This window comes from Globicephala melas, chromosome 13, assembly GCF_963455315.2.
Source record: "Globicephala melas chromosome 13, mGloMel1.2, whole genome shotgun sequence".
Lineage (NCBI taxonomy): Eukaryota > Metazoa > Chordata > Mammalia > Artiodactyla > Delphinidae > Globicephala > Globicephala melas.
In genome coordinates, this window is record NC_083326.1 from 66702433 (window position 1) to 66719686 (window position 17254).

Here is a 17254-nt window from a genome sequence, read left to right on the forward strand (position 1 = left end):
CCGGAGGATTTAGTTTTAATCTCCAGGAGAAAAATTCCATCTTTCAGTAGACTCGCTCAGGCACCTCCTTGGACAGCACGCGCAGGCCGGCGGCTCGGGGGCCTCGGGGCCCTAGGCAGGGCAAGTGCGAGAGGAACTGGTGGTGTCTACGCGGTGCTTGTAGATTCTTCTGCGTGGAGCCATGGGAGGCCTGGAGAAGAAGAAGGTGATGGGCGAGAGGCCAGGGCGGGTCTGGGGCAGGGGGGACGGGGGTGCCTCAGGAGGTAGGAGACGGGAGCGATGGAGCCCGGGGACTGCGCCTTTCTCCGGCCTTGGATCCTCGTGGGTGCAGAAGCGGCCGGGATCAACGCGACAGGAGACAGCAGGCAGAAGGGGTTCGAGGATGGGCGAGGACGGCAGTACTTGTTCTGTAAAATAGGGGAAAGAACCCTGGAGTAGAGCTGTGAAAGAGCGTTGAGGTTACCAAGCAGAGCTGCACCCCAAAACAGGCCGAGCCGGAGGATAACTTTACTGAAAGTGATGAACATTACGTAGAGCTCACCATTATTTCGAGCTCATCATCTCTAAAACTTGTGACTCCCTTTTCTGCTGAATCAGGCTTTGTCCTGGACATTGGGGATGGGAGATATAATCAACTAGTTGTGGTCCCTGCATTCGTGGAGCTCACTTTCTAGTGGGGAAGCTGGACACTAAAGTAAATAACCAAATAAAACGATCACAAACAAGCCTGGCAGCGGAAACTAAGTGCCAAGGCCTTCGGGTGGAAAAGACTTGCTGTGTGCAAGGAATTAAAGGATATCAGCTTGGCTGGGGTATAGTAAACCAAGAGGAGAGTGGCATCTGGTGAAGTTGCGGTTGGACAGGGACCAGGTCACGCAAGGCCTGTCAGGCACAGTGAGGAGACTGATTTTATTCAAAAAGCAGTAAGAATCAATTGAAGGGGGAGTAATATCTGTTTTTCAAGGAGTTGTTCTTGTTGCTGTATGGAGAATCACCTTGATGGCATGAAGAGATTAGAGAGGGGATGAGGATGAGGAAGATGTAGTTGCCTCGATTGTTTCTGTCAGCTGGAAAGTTCCTGCTGCCAATCTGTTTTTAATCCAGCTGTTGAGCTAAGTGCTAGTGATTGGAACTACAAAGATGTAACATTGAAAACCTGACTTTGAGGTACAGGTGCAGATATGTAAACAAATCATGACAGTTTTTGTCGTTGTTGTTTGTTTGTTTTGTTTTGGCCACGCCCAGCGTCTTGCGGGATGGAACCCGGGCCCCGTTCAATGGAAGCTCGGAGTCCTAACCACTGGACCACCAGGGAAGTCCCAACAAATCATGACAGTTTTTAAAGCAGGCTTTCACAACCGTTTTGACATTTTGAGCCAGATAACTGTTGTGGGGAGGGTTGTCCTGTGAGTTGTGGGATGTTTAGCAGCATTCCTGGCCTCTTACCCCCTAGGTGCCAATAGCATCTAACAGCCCAAAATGCTGAATACACCGCCATACATCCAGGGAGTAAAGTCACCCCAGTTGACTTTAATTATCCCCTTAATGTTTGAAAGAATAAGAATGGTGACAGTGTAGGGCAATAGAAAACAATTTTAATGAAAGAATGAAAGCAACTTCCCTAAGACAGTCTAAAAGTCATCTTTGTACCCTCAGAACTTGGCGCGGGCCTGATCCCCAGTAGACAATGTCTAAAGGGAAGAATGAATGAAGGGCATGTTTCGTGACTGTGGGATTATTCATAAACATACCCCTCAGAAGGCTACAGGTTTGTCCCTTTAGAGCTGGACCTGGCCATTGAGGCCTATGCTGTCTTAATCCAGAGGAAGACCTCGTTTGGGAAGGACGTGCTTGTTTAGCATTGCAGGGAGCTGGTACAGTGCACTGCTGCTCTATCAGGGATACAGACGTGTGAGTGTGAGGCAGCGTCTTAGCACCACAGATGTCCAGATGGTTGCACAACACAACATGCTCTTTGGGTGCAGGTAGAGACCAGGCCTTTTGTCTTTATTACCTCCTAGCATCTAGCTAAACACTTGGAACATAGTAGAGGTCTTGTGATTGTCTGTTGAATGAATGAGGAAGGAGAGAGGCTGTGTGGCTTAGAGTGTGCATTTTCAACTGGATGGTGTCATGCCGAAGGGAACAGAAATTGGTTGGGGGACATCTTAGACATTACAATGATGTGTAGCCCTCAGAAGGACCACATTACAGAAACATCTACAGTGTACCTGTGGTATTAACATTTTATGGGGCTGTGAGAGAGGGTGATTAAAGGGGAGAAAAGGTCTAAAAAGGCCTCTGGTGGTGGAGGGGTGGTTATAATGAAAAAGAAGTCGAGAACACTGGCTTAGTGGATGAGGCACTCAGGTTCTGGACTTGGACCTAGGTCTGAATCCAGCCCCAGCTCTTAAAAAGCTATGTGACCTGGGCAGGTTATTTTACTGAGCCTGTTTTCCTCCCTTGTGAAATGAGAATTTTAATGGCACCCACCTCACAGTGTTGTGGGGATTAAATGAATAATGTGTGCAAATCAGTAATCATAATGGTCAGTACTTACAGCCACTACTAAGTGCTTGGCATAGCACCTGATCCACAGCAACCTCATGGTCCTGCATCGTGCAGATGTGTGTGTCCTCCTCTGTGCTGACAACTGCAGGGACAGTGCAGGAGCGCTCCGTCCCCACAGCCTCTTGGCCATTTATCCAGAGTAATAGTCGCCTCTTGCATGAGCAATGTCCAGAGGTTGCTCTCCGTCATTGTAATCATTGCTAATGGAGAATTGATTTTATCCTCCCCAAGTATGAACGAGGCGCTGCTACTAACTACATCACCCGAAACAAAGCCCGGAAGAAGCTGCAACTGAGCCTGGCCGACTTCAGGTGAGGTTGGAGAGGAGAGGGGGACTTCGGGTGCCTGGCCAGTGAAAACTCAGCCACATCCCTCTCTTAACTGCACTGCTGCAAACTCTGTCTGGGATTCTGCTATTCCTTCTCTTTCTTGCCTGGCTTTGCTTTAGTGAGCTGTGCTTTGCCAGGTGTGGTCCACAGGGAAGCTGGAGAACTGGGTCGTGTCACCCTGAGTCATCAAAATGGGCCCACTGGTGCAATGCACTGCTGCTCTCTTATCTGGGTCTTTGTCACCCATCCTCTCCCTTCTGGCAGTAGTGACCCCTGATCCTGCAGCTTGTGGTTCTCAGCTCCTTGGAGAGTCCAGTCCAGACTCTTCCACAGCCTACGTCCTGCTGCCTGGCTCACTTTTCATCTTCCAAACGCACCCAGCACTTCCCACTCTTACAGCCGCTGTCCTTCTTAAGATTCTCTTCCCTCTGCCCTTTATAGGCAGACCTTGGAGATATTGTGGATTCAGATTCACACCATTGCAATAAAATGAATATCACAATGAAGCGGTTTCCCAGTGCATATAAAAGTTACATTTACACTCTACTGTAGTCTGTTAAGTGTGCAGTAGTTTTATGTCTAAAAGAAATGAACATGCATTAATTTAAAATACTTCATTGCTAAAAAATGCTAATCATTATCTGAGCATTCAGTGAGTGGTAAGCTTTTTGCTGGTGGAGGGTCTTGCCTCGATGTTGACGGCTGCCGACTGATCAAGGAGGTGGTTGCTGAAGGCTGGGCTGGCTGTGACAGTTTCTTTTTTTTTTTTTTTTTTGCGGTACGCGGGCCTCTCACTGTTGTGACCCCTCCCGTTGCGGAGCACAGGCTCCGGACGCACAGGCTCAGCAGCCATGGCTCACGGGCCTAGCCGCTCCACGGCATGTGGGATCTTCCCGGACCCGGGCACGAACCCGTGTCCCCTGCATCGGCAGGCGGACTCTCAACCAGTGCACCACCAGGGAAGCCCTGTGACAGTTTCTTAAAATAAGACCACAGTGAGGTTTGCCACATTGATTGACTCTTCCTTTCGTGAATCATTTCTCTGTAGCACACAGTGCTGTTTGACAGCATTTTACCCACAGTAGAACTTCTGTCAGAATTGGAGTCGATCCTGTCAGACTCTGCTGCTGTTTTATCAACTAAATTTATGTAATATTCTAAATCCTTTGTTGTCATTTCAGCAATTTCCACAGTAGATTCCATCTCAAGAAACCGCTGTCTTCACTCATTTATAAGAAGTACTCCTCATCTGTTAAAGTTTTATCATGAGATGGCAGCAATCCAGTCACACCTTCAGGGTCCACTTCTAATTCTAGTTCTCTTGCAGTTTCCACCACATCTGCAGTTACTTCCTCCACTGAAGTCTTGAACCCCTCAAAGTCATCCATGAGGGTTGGAAGCAACTTCTTCCAAACTCCTGTTAATGTTGATATTTTTATCTCTTCTGAATCACGAAAATTCTTAACGGCATCTAGAAGGGTAAATCCTTTCCAGAAGGTTTTCAATTTACTTTGCCCAGATCCATCAGAGGAATCACTGTCTATGGTGGCTATAGCCTTATGAAATGTATTTCTTAATAAGACCTGAAAGTCAGAATTAGTCCTTGATCCATTGGCTGCATAATGGATGTTTTGTTAGCAGGCATGAAAACAACATTAATCTCATTGTACATCTCCATCAGAGCTCTTGGGTGACCACGTGCATTGTCAATGAGCAGTAATATTTTGAAAAAACAAAAAACTTTTTTCTGAGCAGTAGGTCTCCAGGGTGGGCTTAAAATAGTCATTGACCATGTTTTTTGTTTTGTTTTTTTAAATTTATTATTTATTTTTGGCTGCTTTGGGTCTTCATTGCTGCTCATGCTTTCTCTAGTTGCGGCGAGCAGGGGCTACTCTTTATTGCAGTGTGTGGGCGTCTCATTGCAGTGGCTTCTCTTGTTGCGGAGCATGGACTCTAGGTGCACGGGCTTCAGTAGTTGTGGCTCACGGGCTCTAGAGCGCAGGCTCAGTAGTTGGTGGCGCATGGACTTAGTTGCTCCATGGCACGTGGGATCTTCCTGGACCAGGGCTCGAACCCGTGTCCCCTGCATCGGCAGGTGGATTCTTAACCACTGCACCACCAGGGAAGCCCCTGACGTTGTTTTTTGTAAACAGATGTGCTGTTATCCAGGCTTTGTTGTTCCATTTATAGAGCACAGGCAGAGTAGATTTTAGCATAATTCTTAAGGGCCCCAGGATTTTCAGAATGGTGAATGAGCATTGGCTTCACCTTAAAGTCACCAGCTGTGTTATCCCATAACAAGAGAGTCAGCCTGTCCTTTGAAATTTTGAAGCCAGGCATTGACTTCTCTCTAGCTAGGAAAGTGCTAGAAGGCATCTTCTTCTAATATAAGGCTGTTTCATCAACATCGAAAATCTGTTGTTTAGTTCATTATCTTAACTAGATCTGGATAACTTGCTTCAGCTTCTACATCAGCACTTGCTGCCTCACCTTGTACTTTCATGTCCTGGAGATTGCTTCTTTCCTTAAAGCTCATGAACCATCCTCTGCTAGCTTCAGAGTTCATCCTGCAGCTTCCTTACTTCTGTTAGCCTTCATAGAATTGAAGAGAGTTAGAGTCTTGCTCTGGATTAAGCTTTGGCTTAAGGGAATGTTGTGGCTGGTTTGATCTTCTGTCCAGACCACTAAAACTTTATATTAGCAATAAGGCTGTTTTGCTTTCTTATCGTTTATGTGTTCACGGGAGTAGCTCTTTTAATTTCCTTCAAGGGCTTTTCCTTTGCATTCACAACTTGGCTGGCTGCGGTGCAAGAAACCTAGCTTTCGACCTGTCTTGGCTTTCACCATGCCTTCCTCACTAAGCTTAATCATTTCTAGCTTTTGATTTAAAGTGAGAGATGTGGGACTCTTCCTTTCACTTGAACACTTAGAGGCCACTGTAGGGTTATTTGTTGACCTCATATCAATATTGTGTCCCAGGGAGTAGAGAGGCCTGAGTAGAGGGAGAGAGACTGGGGAATGGCAGGTTGGGTGGAGCAGTCAGAACACACACAACATTTATTGATGAAGTTCACCATCTTGTATGGGTGCTATTCGTGGTGCCCCCAAAATGATTACAATAGCAACATCAAAGATCACTGATCACAGGTCGCTATAACATATAATAATGATGAAATAGTTTGGAAATATTGTGAGAATTCCAAAAATGTGACACAGAGACATGAAGGTGAGCAAATGTTGGAAAAATGGCGCCGATAGACTTGCTCAATGCAGGGTTGCACAAACCTTCAATTTGTTTAAAAAAAAAAAAAAGAAAATGCAATTACCTGCAAAGTGCAATAAAGTGAAATTCAATAAAATGAGGTATACCTCCATGTGGCTGAAATGTTGATTTGTCAGCAAGGCCTTTCCTGACTCTCCTTGCTAAAAGAGGTACCTACCAGTTGGCCCCTGTCAATATCCTGATTGTTTCCTTTCTGGTGCTTGGGACTGTCTGCACTATGTTTGTCGGGAACTTGTCACTGTCGGACTCCTGCACTAGAAAGTGAGTTTTCCAAAGGGCAGGGCTCCTGTGTTCTCTGTTCACTGCAGTTTTCCAGGCCCAGCGTGCCCAGTGCTCAGCACGTTTGCTGATAGAAGGAGTGGCCTTTGTCTTCCAGGCGGCTGTGCATCCTGAAGGGCATTTATCCCCATGAACCCAAACACAAGAAGAAGGTCAACAAGGGCTCCACGGCAGCCCGAACCTTTTACCTTATCAAAGACATCAGATTCCTCCTCCATGAACCCATTGTCAACAAGTTCCGGGAGTACAAGGTGAGGCCTGGGCTCTAGGGTCTGGATGGGGCCCTTCCCAGCTCTATGCAGACCCACTAACACTGACCTTGGGCAAATCGTTTGATCTCTCTGAGCAAGCCTGTACATAGGGTGAGGTAATTCTACCTCAAAAGGGTGTCAGGGGGATTGACTGAGATCTTAGGTGTGGAAATCATTTACATAGAACCTGACCAATGATTAATGCATTACCTGTCATACTTTTCCCCTGGTTCTTTTGGAGAAGGGTAAATGTATTGCCTCTGAGGCAAAGATTGTGGTCTTTCAGGGGCTCTCTGGTGTGTTTTCTGCCCAAATAAACCACTCCTATTCAGGTTCTTTCTGGAATTGTTCCCAGGAGACCAAGCTTTTCATTCCTCAAATAGAAACGATTAAATGCTTAAATACTGCAGGGAAAGAAGAAACTTAATTATACCAAATGCAAATAATTGAAAGTAGACTGCTGTTACTGTAGCCTTTGCCGAGCAGCAGGGCCAGGCTGTGGGGTACAGCTGCTGGTAGCCCTCTCGCCAGAGCTGGCCGAGGTGGGCGGCTGGACCTGTCCTGCTGCTGGGTTTTCCAGACACCCCAGCTCATTGCATTGGAACTGGGCCCCTCGTGGGACTGGCTGTCTCAGAGCTGCTGTTTACAGTCTCAGCGCAGGTGGCCTCTGAGCCTCTGAAGAAGTGCTCGGGGGAGGCAGTTGGTCAGTTTAGAGGACTTTCTGGGGCCACCATTGGCCTCAACTGCATTTTCTCGTGTGGCCCAGCCCCACATGTGGGCCCGAGGCTCGTTTCACACACATGCGGACTGGTGTTTCTGGCCCAGCCTCCTGGCCCTGGTCTGTCTCACTTCTCAGTTGGAAAATAGGGCTGAAAACGTTATACTTTCACGTAAACATGCGGAGTCAGCCCGTCTGAATGCTTATCCCTGTTCATCTGTCAGCGGGATGCAGTGGGGTGGCTCTGTCGTCAGTCTGGGTCAGGTTCGCTGCTCCGTGAAGGTGGCTGTTGTGCAAACCCCGGGCTGAGGGGGCAGATCGTGCCGGCAGACAGCCGTGGTCGGAGAGCCCTCCTGCCCCGAGCATCCCTCCTCCACGGAAGGGGTGTACGGGAGCCGTTGGCCCCACATCAGCGGTCTCCTCCTCTCTCCCAGGTGTTCGTCCGGAAGCTGCGGAAGGCCTATGGGAAGAGTGAGTGGAACACGGTGGAGCGGCTGAAGGACAACAAGCCCAACTACAAGCTCGACCACATCGTCAAGGAGCGGTGAGCCGGGGGTTCTGACCTGGTGCTGGGGGTACAGTGGGGAACGGGGCCGAGACCCTGCTCACAGAGCTGGCGTCCTGTTGGAGGAGGCAGACCAGAAAACAAACTGCCAAGTTGTTCTAATGGTTGCAAGTCCACACGAGTGCCACGAGGGATGCTCTCCAGGAAGGGAGCTGGAGGACGCACGTTAGTTACAGGCTTGTCAAAGGAGGTCTCTGGGGGGAGACAGTTGAGCCAGCCAGGAGAGGCATGGTTCAGGCAGAGCAAACAGCAAGTGCAAACGCCCTGTGGTGAGAGAGAGCCGGAGTCCTGGGGGTATGCATGGGGTGCATGGTCAGTCCTGGAAGACGTGACTGGACACCTCTGATCTCAACTGTTTCTTGCCCATCCTTCTCAGCAGTCCCCGTCATTCGTTGACTAAATCAGTGGGGACACTTGGCAATGTCTGGAGGCACTTCTGCTTCTCCTGACTTGGATGGCAGGGGGTCTACTAGTATTTAATTAGTAGAGGCCAGGGATGCTGCTCAGCACCCTGTAGTGCACAGGACAGCCCCCACGACATGGGACAACCTGGCCCACAATGTCAGTGGTGGTAAGGTGCAGAAACTCTGGGCTAACTGAATGTCTGCCTTCTCTTGGTGGCTGTTGGCCCTGGGAACACTTAGCTCCAGGCTGGATGGACTTGGCTTCGTTGAGTTGGGCCAGCCATGGGCTAGCAGGGCAACAGCCTTGGCCTGGGAGCTCGACAGCAGGTGTTCTCACCCCAGCCCGTGGCCATGAGCTGGGCAGTCCGCGAACTGCTCCTGCTCCGAGCAGGTCCTCCTCTAACAGAGAGATGACGCGTGTGACACAGCTGTCCTGTGGAACAAATGAAAAAAAAAATGCGCAAGAAAAAAGCAAGTGTCTGGATTCATGTGCACACTAGATGGCAGTATGGTGGCATTCCCATTCTGCGTCACCTCCTTCTCCTCAGCCCTTGCTTAAGAAAGAATGGCCAGTGCCGTTTCTAGGAAAGGCCCGGGTTGTTGGGTTTGTCTGTGAGGTGCAGAGCGAGGAAACTTCGAGGCACAAGAGGGGGCTGATTGAGTCTTTGGCCTCTGAACCAGGAAACCAAGTGCCTCTCTTGTTCTGAGAGGTCCCTGCGGACCTTTCTTCTGTTTTGCTCTGTGTCTGAAGACCTGGCTGGCCCCTCCTGACTCATATTTCTCTGACCTCAGAGCCAAGTGGGCACATCCTGGTTCCGTGTTCCTCCGGAAGCTGTGGGGAGGTTGGCGCTGCCAGGCCCCAGGGCGTTGCCCAGCTCCCTGTTCAGGAGATGGCGGTGGCAGGGCCTGGGGTGGGGCAACGAGTTCAGGGGCCCCTCAGAGCCCAGGCTGTGCGACCCTACGAGCGCCACCCTCCTGGCCACGCAGGTACCCCACGTTCATAGATGCCCTGCGGGACCTGGACGACGCCCTCTCCATGTGCTTCCTCTTCTCCACCTTCCCACGGACCGGCAAGTGCCACGTGCACACCATCCAGCTGTGCCACCGGCTGGCCGTGGAGTTCATGCACTACGTCATCGCCGCCCGTGCCCTGCGCAAGGTGAGCCCGGGGCCACCCAGTGGGGCCCAGCCCCCCGCCCCGCACCCCCATGTCCTCACCACGCTGTCCCCGCTCCACCGCAGGTCTTCCTGTCCATCAAAGGCATTTACTACCAGGCCGAGGTGCTGGGCCAGCCCATCGTGTGGATCACGCCCTACACCTTCTCCCACGATGTGAGTGTGCCCACAGGGAAGGGTTGTGCAGGGACCGTTGCTCCCTCTCTGCTTCCTAGACAGAGATAATGGTGTGGGTGAAGGGGGGCTCTTCCTGTCCTGCAGAACCAGCTGGGTTCCTGAGTGCCGGACAGGGCAGTGGCGGGGGGGGGGTGTGGTACAGAATTGTAACAAGAGCCCGAGCCAGCCTGACTCCAGTACCTTCTAGCTGGTTGACCTTGGACGTGTTCCTTTACCTCTCTGTGCCCAGTTAATAACATGCTTCCACCTTCTAAGCCTTGTTGTGAGGATTTGAGGAAAAAAAGCTTTAAAAGTGCCTGGTGCTTGGCCCTCGGGGGTTGCAGAACCAACAGTGAGCGGCCACTGGGGCCGAGCACTGCCTGTATACATGGCCCTGCCCTCCAACCTGCTAGGTGCTCACCCCGCTCTGCCACCCCCACTCCTGTGCCCCACCCAGAACTGGGGACTGTGTGAGATTGGGGAGGATGAGCACAAGAGGAGTACTACTTATTACTGGCACTATTTCTTACTCATCTTTCTTTTTAAGACTGTGAGAATTTTTGGCAGGATCCGTCGAGAGAAATCTTGGTTTGGCCTCCGTATGGGGGTTGTTAGCCTCTAGTCTCCCACAGGGTCTCAGGCTTGGTGCCTGACTTATCCTGCTGTGGGCCTGCATTTGGCCTTGCTTCCTGCTTGTGCCTTGAGTGAGAACTGGTGCCTTCAGTGGAGACTCAGCTGGACGGCAGGTTTGCTGGCCAGGCAGCAGGGGCTGGTGGTCTGGGTCCCCTGGGCCACTGCTGATTACTCTGGGCTGGGGGCCACAGGCTGGAACCCCCGCTGAGTGCAGAGCAGCAGTGACAATTGGTGGCAGCCTGTGGTCTTTGTGGGTGAGAGGTGCTCAGCCCTCAGCAGTCCCTGTGCCCACTCCCTGGGGGCAGGTGTGTGTGCAAGTCTGTGCTCTTCCTTCTTCCCCTCTCTGTCCCTCCTCTCCTCTGTCCTTCCTGCCTTCTCTGCCCTGCCTTCCCTCCTTCCTCTCTGCCCCTCCCTCTCCTTCCTTCTCTCTGATGTCCCACCCCCTCACTGCTCAGACTGGTCTTTGTCTGTACTGCCAGTGGTGAATAGGGCCCTGTGGAGGCCGGCCTCCACACAGCTGGCCCTGGAGGAACGGGGGAGGGCACGGGCCACCCCTTCCTCCTTCCTCTCTGGCCAGCTCACTGCCACTGCTTCCTCTCAGCAAGAGGATGGGGGACCAGCCCTGGGTCATAGTTGGGGCCCCTGTGCAGCCAGTGCTGGGCTCCTGGCAGCAGGACCCAGGCAGGTAGCAGGGCCCAGGGGGCTGCTGTGCTGTGGGGCAGTCACACCGCTCACGTGCTCGCAGGCCCGTCGAAGGCCCTGGTGGATGCTCATGGAAGGACTGAGGTAACAGTGGGGGACAGGTGGGGCACCTCTTGGCCCCTTTACCCCCACAGCCCAGTCACTGCCTGTTGGCAGGATGTAGAAACAGCTCAGCGTCACAGGCGCACAGGCACAGAAGGGATGCTGTGATCATTACTGATTTCATCATCGCTTGGCGTATCCCCCTGTCCAGGTCTCAGAAGTTGGCCAGGCTGGCCTGGCCTCTCTGGTATGCCAGGCAGTGCTGCTCAAGGGTCGAGGCACTTTGGTTTGGGTCTCAGATCCTTGCCCTGTTTTGTTTTATCAACTTCTCAAGGTTTAAGACGAGCCCTCCCGTGTCCCCCGCTTGCTCTGTGTTTTTGCCCCAAGCAGGCAGCATTTCTCAGGAGCTCCCTGGGGCTGCGCCAGGCAGCTGCCCAGCCTGTCCTGGGTCCTCGGGTTGTGCCTTTGTCTCCGGCTCGGGCCCAAGGCAGGGTTGCTGAATTCTGAGTATCTGTCCGAAGGCTCCTGCCAGGGCTCGTAGGTGCTGAGTGCCGCCCGCCCACTACCCCCACCCAGGCAGATGGGCTGATCCAGGGCCACCTTTCCCAGCCAGGCCCCCAGGTGCTCATGGGCTGGCCCCAGAAAAGACAGTAAATGGAAATTACGGAATGGCTAAGGGAGCAGGCGTGAGCAGCCTCTGCAAGAACAGAAGTCTGCCTTGCAGGGTGAAGGGGAGAGCTGGGGCAGGGAGCGGGGGCACCAGCCTGTCCCGGGAACCTCGTGACAAAGGCTTCCCTCTTCTCACTCCTAGCATCCCCTTTATGGCACGGGGATCTGGCACTGGTCTCCAGGACAAGCCTTGGGACCCTTGTCCAGAGCCTTACTGGTGCCCAGAATGCTCCTGGGTAGGGCCATGCCACACAGCCTCTTCTCCTGGGGCAGAGCTCCGAAGGCGGGGCCACCCTGGAGGAGCTCCTGGTCCTTGGGCACCTGGAGCCCCCACCCCACATGGGTTGTCAGTGCCATCTTTGCACTGACACTGCTGATGCGTCTCTGTGTCCCCAGCACCCAACAGACGTGGACTACAGGGTCATGGCCACCTTCACCGAGTTCTACACTACCCTGCTGGGGTTCGTCAACTTCCGCCTCTACCAGTCGCTTAACCTGCACTACCCTCCCAAGGTAGGCCCCGGCCCAGCCCAGCACCTTCTCCTCACCGGGCAGAGGCCACGGCCTCTCTCCCCACATGGAGGTGGGGGCTAGGGGCATCCTCTTCCTCTGACCTTCCCCTTGCCTCCCAGCTCGAGGGTCAGGCTCATGCAGAAGCGAAGGCCAGCGAGGACACCTATGCTTTGGACTCCGAGAGCTCTATGGAGGTGAGGGAGGCTTCCAGCGTTGGCCCTGCATCCCCCAGAAGGGTGGTTCCTGGCCTGGGGGTGGAGGCGGTCATGGCTAGACAGGTGGTCTCAGGGCTTACCCTCAGAACCCAAACCCACTGATACCCGGCCAAGAACTGCCAGCGCTACCCCTCCCCACCCGCAAGCAGCATCCCTGAAACCCTGCTGCTTTCCCACAGAAACTGGCCTCTCTCAGTGCCAGTCTGGCCCGTGTGGTGGTGCCTGCGGAGGAGGAGGAAGCCGAGGTGGATGAGTTTCCTGCTGACGGGGTGAGGACTGCGCTGCCCTCTGGAAGCGGGGGTTGGGGAGGCGGGCGGACTGAGGGGTTTAGAAGGAAGCTGGGGAGGGGCTCGTCTCCAGCCTCTGCCTCCAGTGGGGTGCAAGCAGGCCTGATAGTGTGAGCAGCCCCTTTTCTCGGCAGGAGATGGTGGTGCAGGAGGACTGCAGGAAGGAGCTGGAGGCTCAGGAAAAGCACAAGAAGCTCTTCGAGGGCCTGAAGTTCTTCCTGAACCGTGAGGTGCCCCGGGAGGCCCTGGCCTTTGTCATCAGGTGGGGAGCCTGACGGCACTGGCTCTGCCATACTGGGCTGGGTCCTGCCGTAGACAGCGCAGCCCTGGACGCCCATCGGTAACAATGGGCTGGCGTCAGTATCCGCTGCTTAGGGCTGTTGTGAGGATTCAACAAAATGGGTGTGGAAAACTCAGCACACCCCAAGCACGTGGAAAGCACCCATTAGAGGGCAGCTGGCATCACTTCCTCACCAGCTTAGGGCAGAAGGTCTCCCCTGGGCCAGCACTGGAGGCGTCGGCCAATTGAAGGGGGGGTTCCTGGGGTGGGGAGGGGACAGGTGTGTCCTAGGAGCGTGAGCTTGTGGGCCAGTGGGTTCCAGGGTGGGCACCTCATGCCTCAGTACCCTCATGGGCTCCCCCTGTGCCTGTAGGAGTTTTGGAGGGAACGTGTCCTGGGACAAATCTCTGTGCATTGGGGCCACATACGACGTCACAGACTCTGGCATCACCCACCAGATTGTCGACCGGCCTGGGCAACAGACCCCCGTCATCGGCAGGTAGGCCCCCAAGGCCCTCGTCTTCCTCCGCCTGTTTGGGTTTCTGGGGGCGGAGGTCTGTCTCCAGGCCCCTGCAGATGCAGTGGGGTCTCGGGTGGCAACACGGCTTTCTCTGCCCTCACCCTGCGCAGGTACTACGTGCAGCCCCAGTGGGTGTTTGACTCCGTGAACGCCCGGCTCCTCCTCCCTGTGGCAGACTACTTTCCCGGGGTGCAGCTGCCTCCACACCTCTCGCCCTTCGTGTCAGAGAAGGAAGGCGATTATGTGCCCCCTGAGAAGCAGAAGTTGCTGGCCCTGCAGCGGGGAGAGCACCCAGGTGAGTGAAAGGGAGCTGGGCAGGGCGGGGTGGGCAGGCTCCTCCAGGCTGGCCTCGGCTCCAGGGGCTTCACCTGGCTGTTTCCCTTCTTGGCTACAAAGGTGGCAAGCTCCAGAGAACAGGGCAGCAGGGGTACAAAGCCCTTTAAACTCTCATCGGAGTAACGTGGCTTAGGAGGAGGAAACGTTTGTGTCTTATAATCCAGTGTTCCTTGATGTCCAGAGTGACTGAGCAGAATGGTCTGGAAGTTCCACGCGAGGCAGCAGAGCTGAGGGGTTGGGGGCCTGGAGTTTGCTCTGAAGGCAGCTGGGCCTGTGGTGGAGGTGCCAGAGGGCCTGTGGTCAGGATGGCCCTGCTCTGCCTTTGGAACGTCTGTGCCAAAGAGGGTGGTGCTTGGCGCCAGTTCTCACGCCACAAGGGGAAGAGCAGGCTCCCGGGTGTTCGTAATCCTCGGCTGTTTGTAGGAAATTTGAATGAATCTGAAGAGGAGGATGAGGAGGAAGATGATGAAGGTGATGGTGATGAAGAGGGAGGAAAAGAAGAGGAGGAGGAAGAAGACAAGGAGGCTGGTTCGGAAAGGGAGGAAGAGGCCCGACTGACGGCCCCGGAGGAGCCGAGGCTGGAGGGGAAGGTACCAGGGAGTTGACTGGGTTCTCGGCCTGGGAAGCAGCCCCACTGGCCACCTTGGTGCCAGAAGGGTGGGAGCCAGGGGGCTGGAGGTAGAGGGTGGGGGTCAACCTGCAACCACAAGTGTCCCCCCTGTGTCCCCAGAAGCCCAAGGTGATGGTGGGCACAGTGAAGCTGGAGGATAAGCAGCGGCTGGCCCAGGAGGAGGACAGTGAGGCCAAGCGCCTGGCCATCATGATGATGAAGAAGCGGGAGAAGTACCTTTACAACAAGATCATGTTTGGCAAGAGGCGAAAAATCCGCGAGGTGAGTCTCCCCGCCGCCTGAGGCTCCAGCTGGGGCCGCACAGCTGAGCTTCGAGGCCGGCTGGCTCTCCCGGGCAGTCTCTGGGCCCTTTTCTAGCATTTTTCTGACGTTGTCTGCCTGCCTTGGGCATCTTGGTGTCAGTCTCCTTCCTGCACCCGGTGGTTTCTGAGTCTGCTGGGATTGGGGGCCAGAGCTGCTGCAGCAGACTCGGGGCCTGCACTTCACAGAAGTGCGTGAAGCTGGAAGGACTGTGGGAGGTTTTGGTTCAGCTTCTGTTTTGTTTCCTCTCATTCACAGAGCCACATATGCTCAATATAAAAGAAAAAAATTTTTAAGAGAGTTCTGTGCATGCCAGAACTTTGTAATGGACGCAGAAGTGGCTCACAGTCTTGCCCTTGGGGTGATCTGTAGTAACAGCCCCCCAGGTTTCTTTGTGCATGTGATAACACAGATGTTACTTGGGGGGCATTGTGCTACACATACAGGCAGAGCTGGTTTTATGGCACTTAGCTTTATTGCACTTCACAGATAACGAGATTGTTACAGATGGAAGGTTTGTGGCAACTCTGTGTTGAGCAAATCTGTTTAGCACCATTTTTCCAGTATTTGCTCATTCATGTCTCTGTGTCACCAGTGATGGTAATTCTCACAATATTTCTGACTTTTTCATTATTATTATATTTGTCATCATGATTTGTGATCAATGTTCTTTGATGTTACTGTTGCAAAAAGACTATAATTCACTGAAGGCTCAGACGATGGTTAGGTTTTTTTAGCAGTATCGTATTTTTTATTAACGTATATGCACGGTGTTTTTAGACATAATGCTATTGCCACTTAACAGACAACAGCATAGCATAAACAGAACTTTTATATGCCCTGGGAAACCAAAAAATTCGCGTGACTCCCTTTATTGCAGTATTTGCTTTATTGGGGTGGTGGGTGGAATCCAACCCACAATATCTCCGAGGTCTGCCTGTAGGTTGTTCTGCTGTGTGTTTGTTATTTAACCACAGCATGAACTGTCCGTGGCATCATACAGTGCATGGCCTGTTCCCTGCTGACAGGATTAGGTTGTCTCCCTTTTATAGTCATTCTCAGAGAACAGTCCTGAGCACCTCTCTTCCTACCTCCAAGTGTCTCTGCAGGGTAAAATCTTAGGAGTGTAATTGCCAGGTTGAAAGGCCACCTGTTTTGGAATAGATAGTGCCACATGGCCCCGGGGAAGGACTGTTCCAGATCGACCCCACCCTAGCAGCTCCTGGTGAAGGTTTGAATGGCCCCCAGCTTTCCCAGGTGAAGGGGGTCAGTGGGGCAGTTGCCTCCAGCTCTGGGAGCCTGCAATCCTCCTGATTTGCTGTGGGCCCATAACTTCACAGAGTCATAAAGGCAGGGGTGAAGGCACGGTTCCTCACCTGAGGCTCTTCAGAGGGGGTTGCTTTTTCCCCTTGGTAATTTGCCTGTTAGCTTTCCTGGAAGCTCTGCTTTTAAGGGGTGGCCTTGAGTGGCAGAAGGGGGAGTCCCCTTCCCCGACCTCCCCCCATCACAGCTTAATCCTCCCCTTCTTCCTCACAGGCCAACAAACTGGTGGAAAAGCGGAAGGCCCACGATAAGGCTGTGAGGTCTGAGAAGAAGGCCAAGAAGGCAAGGCCGGAGTGAGTGGCGGCAGCCTCGCCATGGGTGAGGCCAGCTCCCGGAGGCTGGACTTGGCACAGGGACCCAGAGGGCCTGGGCTTGGTGACAGACCAGGGTCTTTTCTGTTTTCATCCTTCTCCTCCCTCTGCCGGCCCTGGCCTCCTCTCAAGATCTCTGGCTGGGCCCATGGACAGCCCCAGCCTCGCTCGGATGGAGCTCCCTGCTGGTGGCTGGGCAGAGAGGCCTCTGCCTCTCCTTGACCCCGCAATGCTCCCGGGGGTCAAGCGACACAGGGGGCAGGACCCGACCAGCCCCTCACTGACTGTTCCCATTCACCCTGGCTTTCTGCATCCCCTCCCCGACACGTACGGTTGGACCCACGATTTTCCCAGTGCTCTGATGGGGGGTAGGGTGGGGAAGCATTTGTTATTAAATGGCTGGAGTTCTGCAGCCAGTTGAATTCTGTGTTCGTGAGCCTTTCTGGGGTTGGAGAAGGGCCACCTAGTGCTCCAGGTTGGCCAGCCCTCAGTATTCACTGAGAGGAGCCGGTCACTGCTCAGAGCTTTCTGGCTGCCTGTGGATCCCTTGGGGTCCAAGGGTGCCAGAAGGTAGGTGCACATTCCAGCCCAGAGACTTTTCCTCTGTGAACATGCTTCCTCACGTGTAAGCTAAGCGTAGAAATTCTGGAGCCTTCCTCCCAGGCATGTGTGAAGGGTTCACTGATAATGTTTCAGAGAGTCACTAGTGTCAGGTGTCTGGTAGGTAAAGTACTCAGCAAACACCAACCGTGATTGTCAT

At 53.3% G+C, this 17254-nt stretch overlaps 1 protein-coding gene across 2 annotated transcripts; it reads left to right on the forward strand.

Annotated features, from left to right (window-relative positions):
- The first annotated feature begins 46 nt into the window (after positions 1–46).
- Positions 47–16916, forward strand: PES1 (pescadillo ribosomal biogenesis factor 1). Of its 2 annotated transcripts, XM_030860808.2 has the most exons (15): positions 47–205; positions 2803–2882; positions 6560–6713; positions 7866–7975; positions 9388–9559; positions 9643–9732; positions 12175–12291; positions 12411–12485; positions 12686–12775; positions 12928–13055; positions 13447–13572; positions 13704–13888; positions 14353–14519; positions 14660–14821; positions 16397–16916. In XM_030860808.2, the coding sequence occupies exons 1-15, from the start codon at positions 182–184 to the stop codon at positions 16478–16480; spliced, it is 1764 nt and encodes a 587-aa protein (XP_030716668.1). In that variant the 5' UTR covers positions 47–181; the 3' UTR covers positions 16481–16916. The 2 variants fall into 2 exon arrangements, with proteins under 2 accessions (XP_030716668.1, XP_060166546.1); XM_060310563.1 differs by lacking the exon at positions 2803–2882 and having other exon boundaries at positions 98–205.
- The last annotated feature ends 338 nt before the right edge of the window (positions 16917–17254 follow it).

Excerpts from the sequence above, each read along its gene's own strand:
- PES1 (XM_030860808.2), top strand. The coding sequence starts at position 182 with ATGGGAGGCCTGGAGAAGAAGAAG. Across the intron at positions 6,714-7,865 it reads ACAAGTTCCGGGAGTACAAG|GTGTTCGTCCGGAAGCTGCG; the intron begins GTGAGGCCTGGG and ends CCTCTCTCCCAG. Across the intron at positions 12,292-12,410 it reads ACCTGCACTACCCTCCCAAG|CTCGAGGGTCAGGCTCATGC; the intron begins GTAGGCCCCGGC and ends CTTGCCTCCCAG.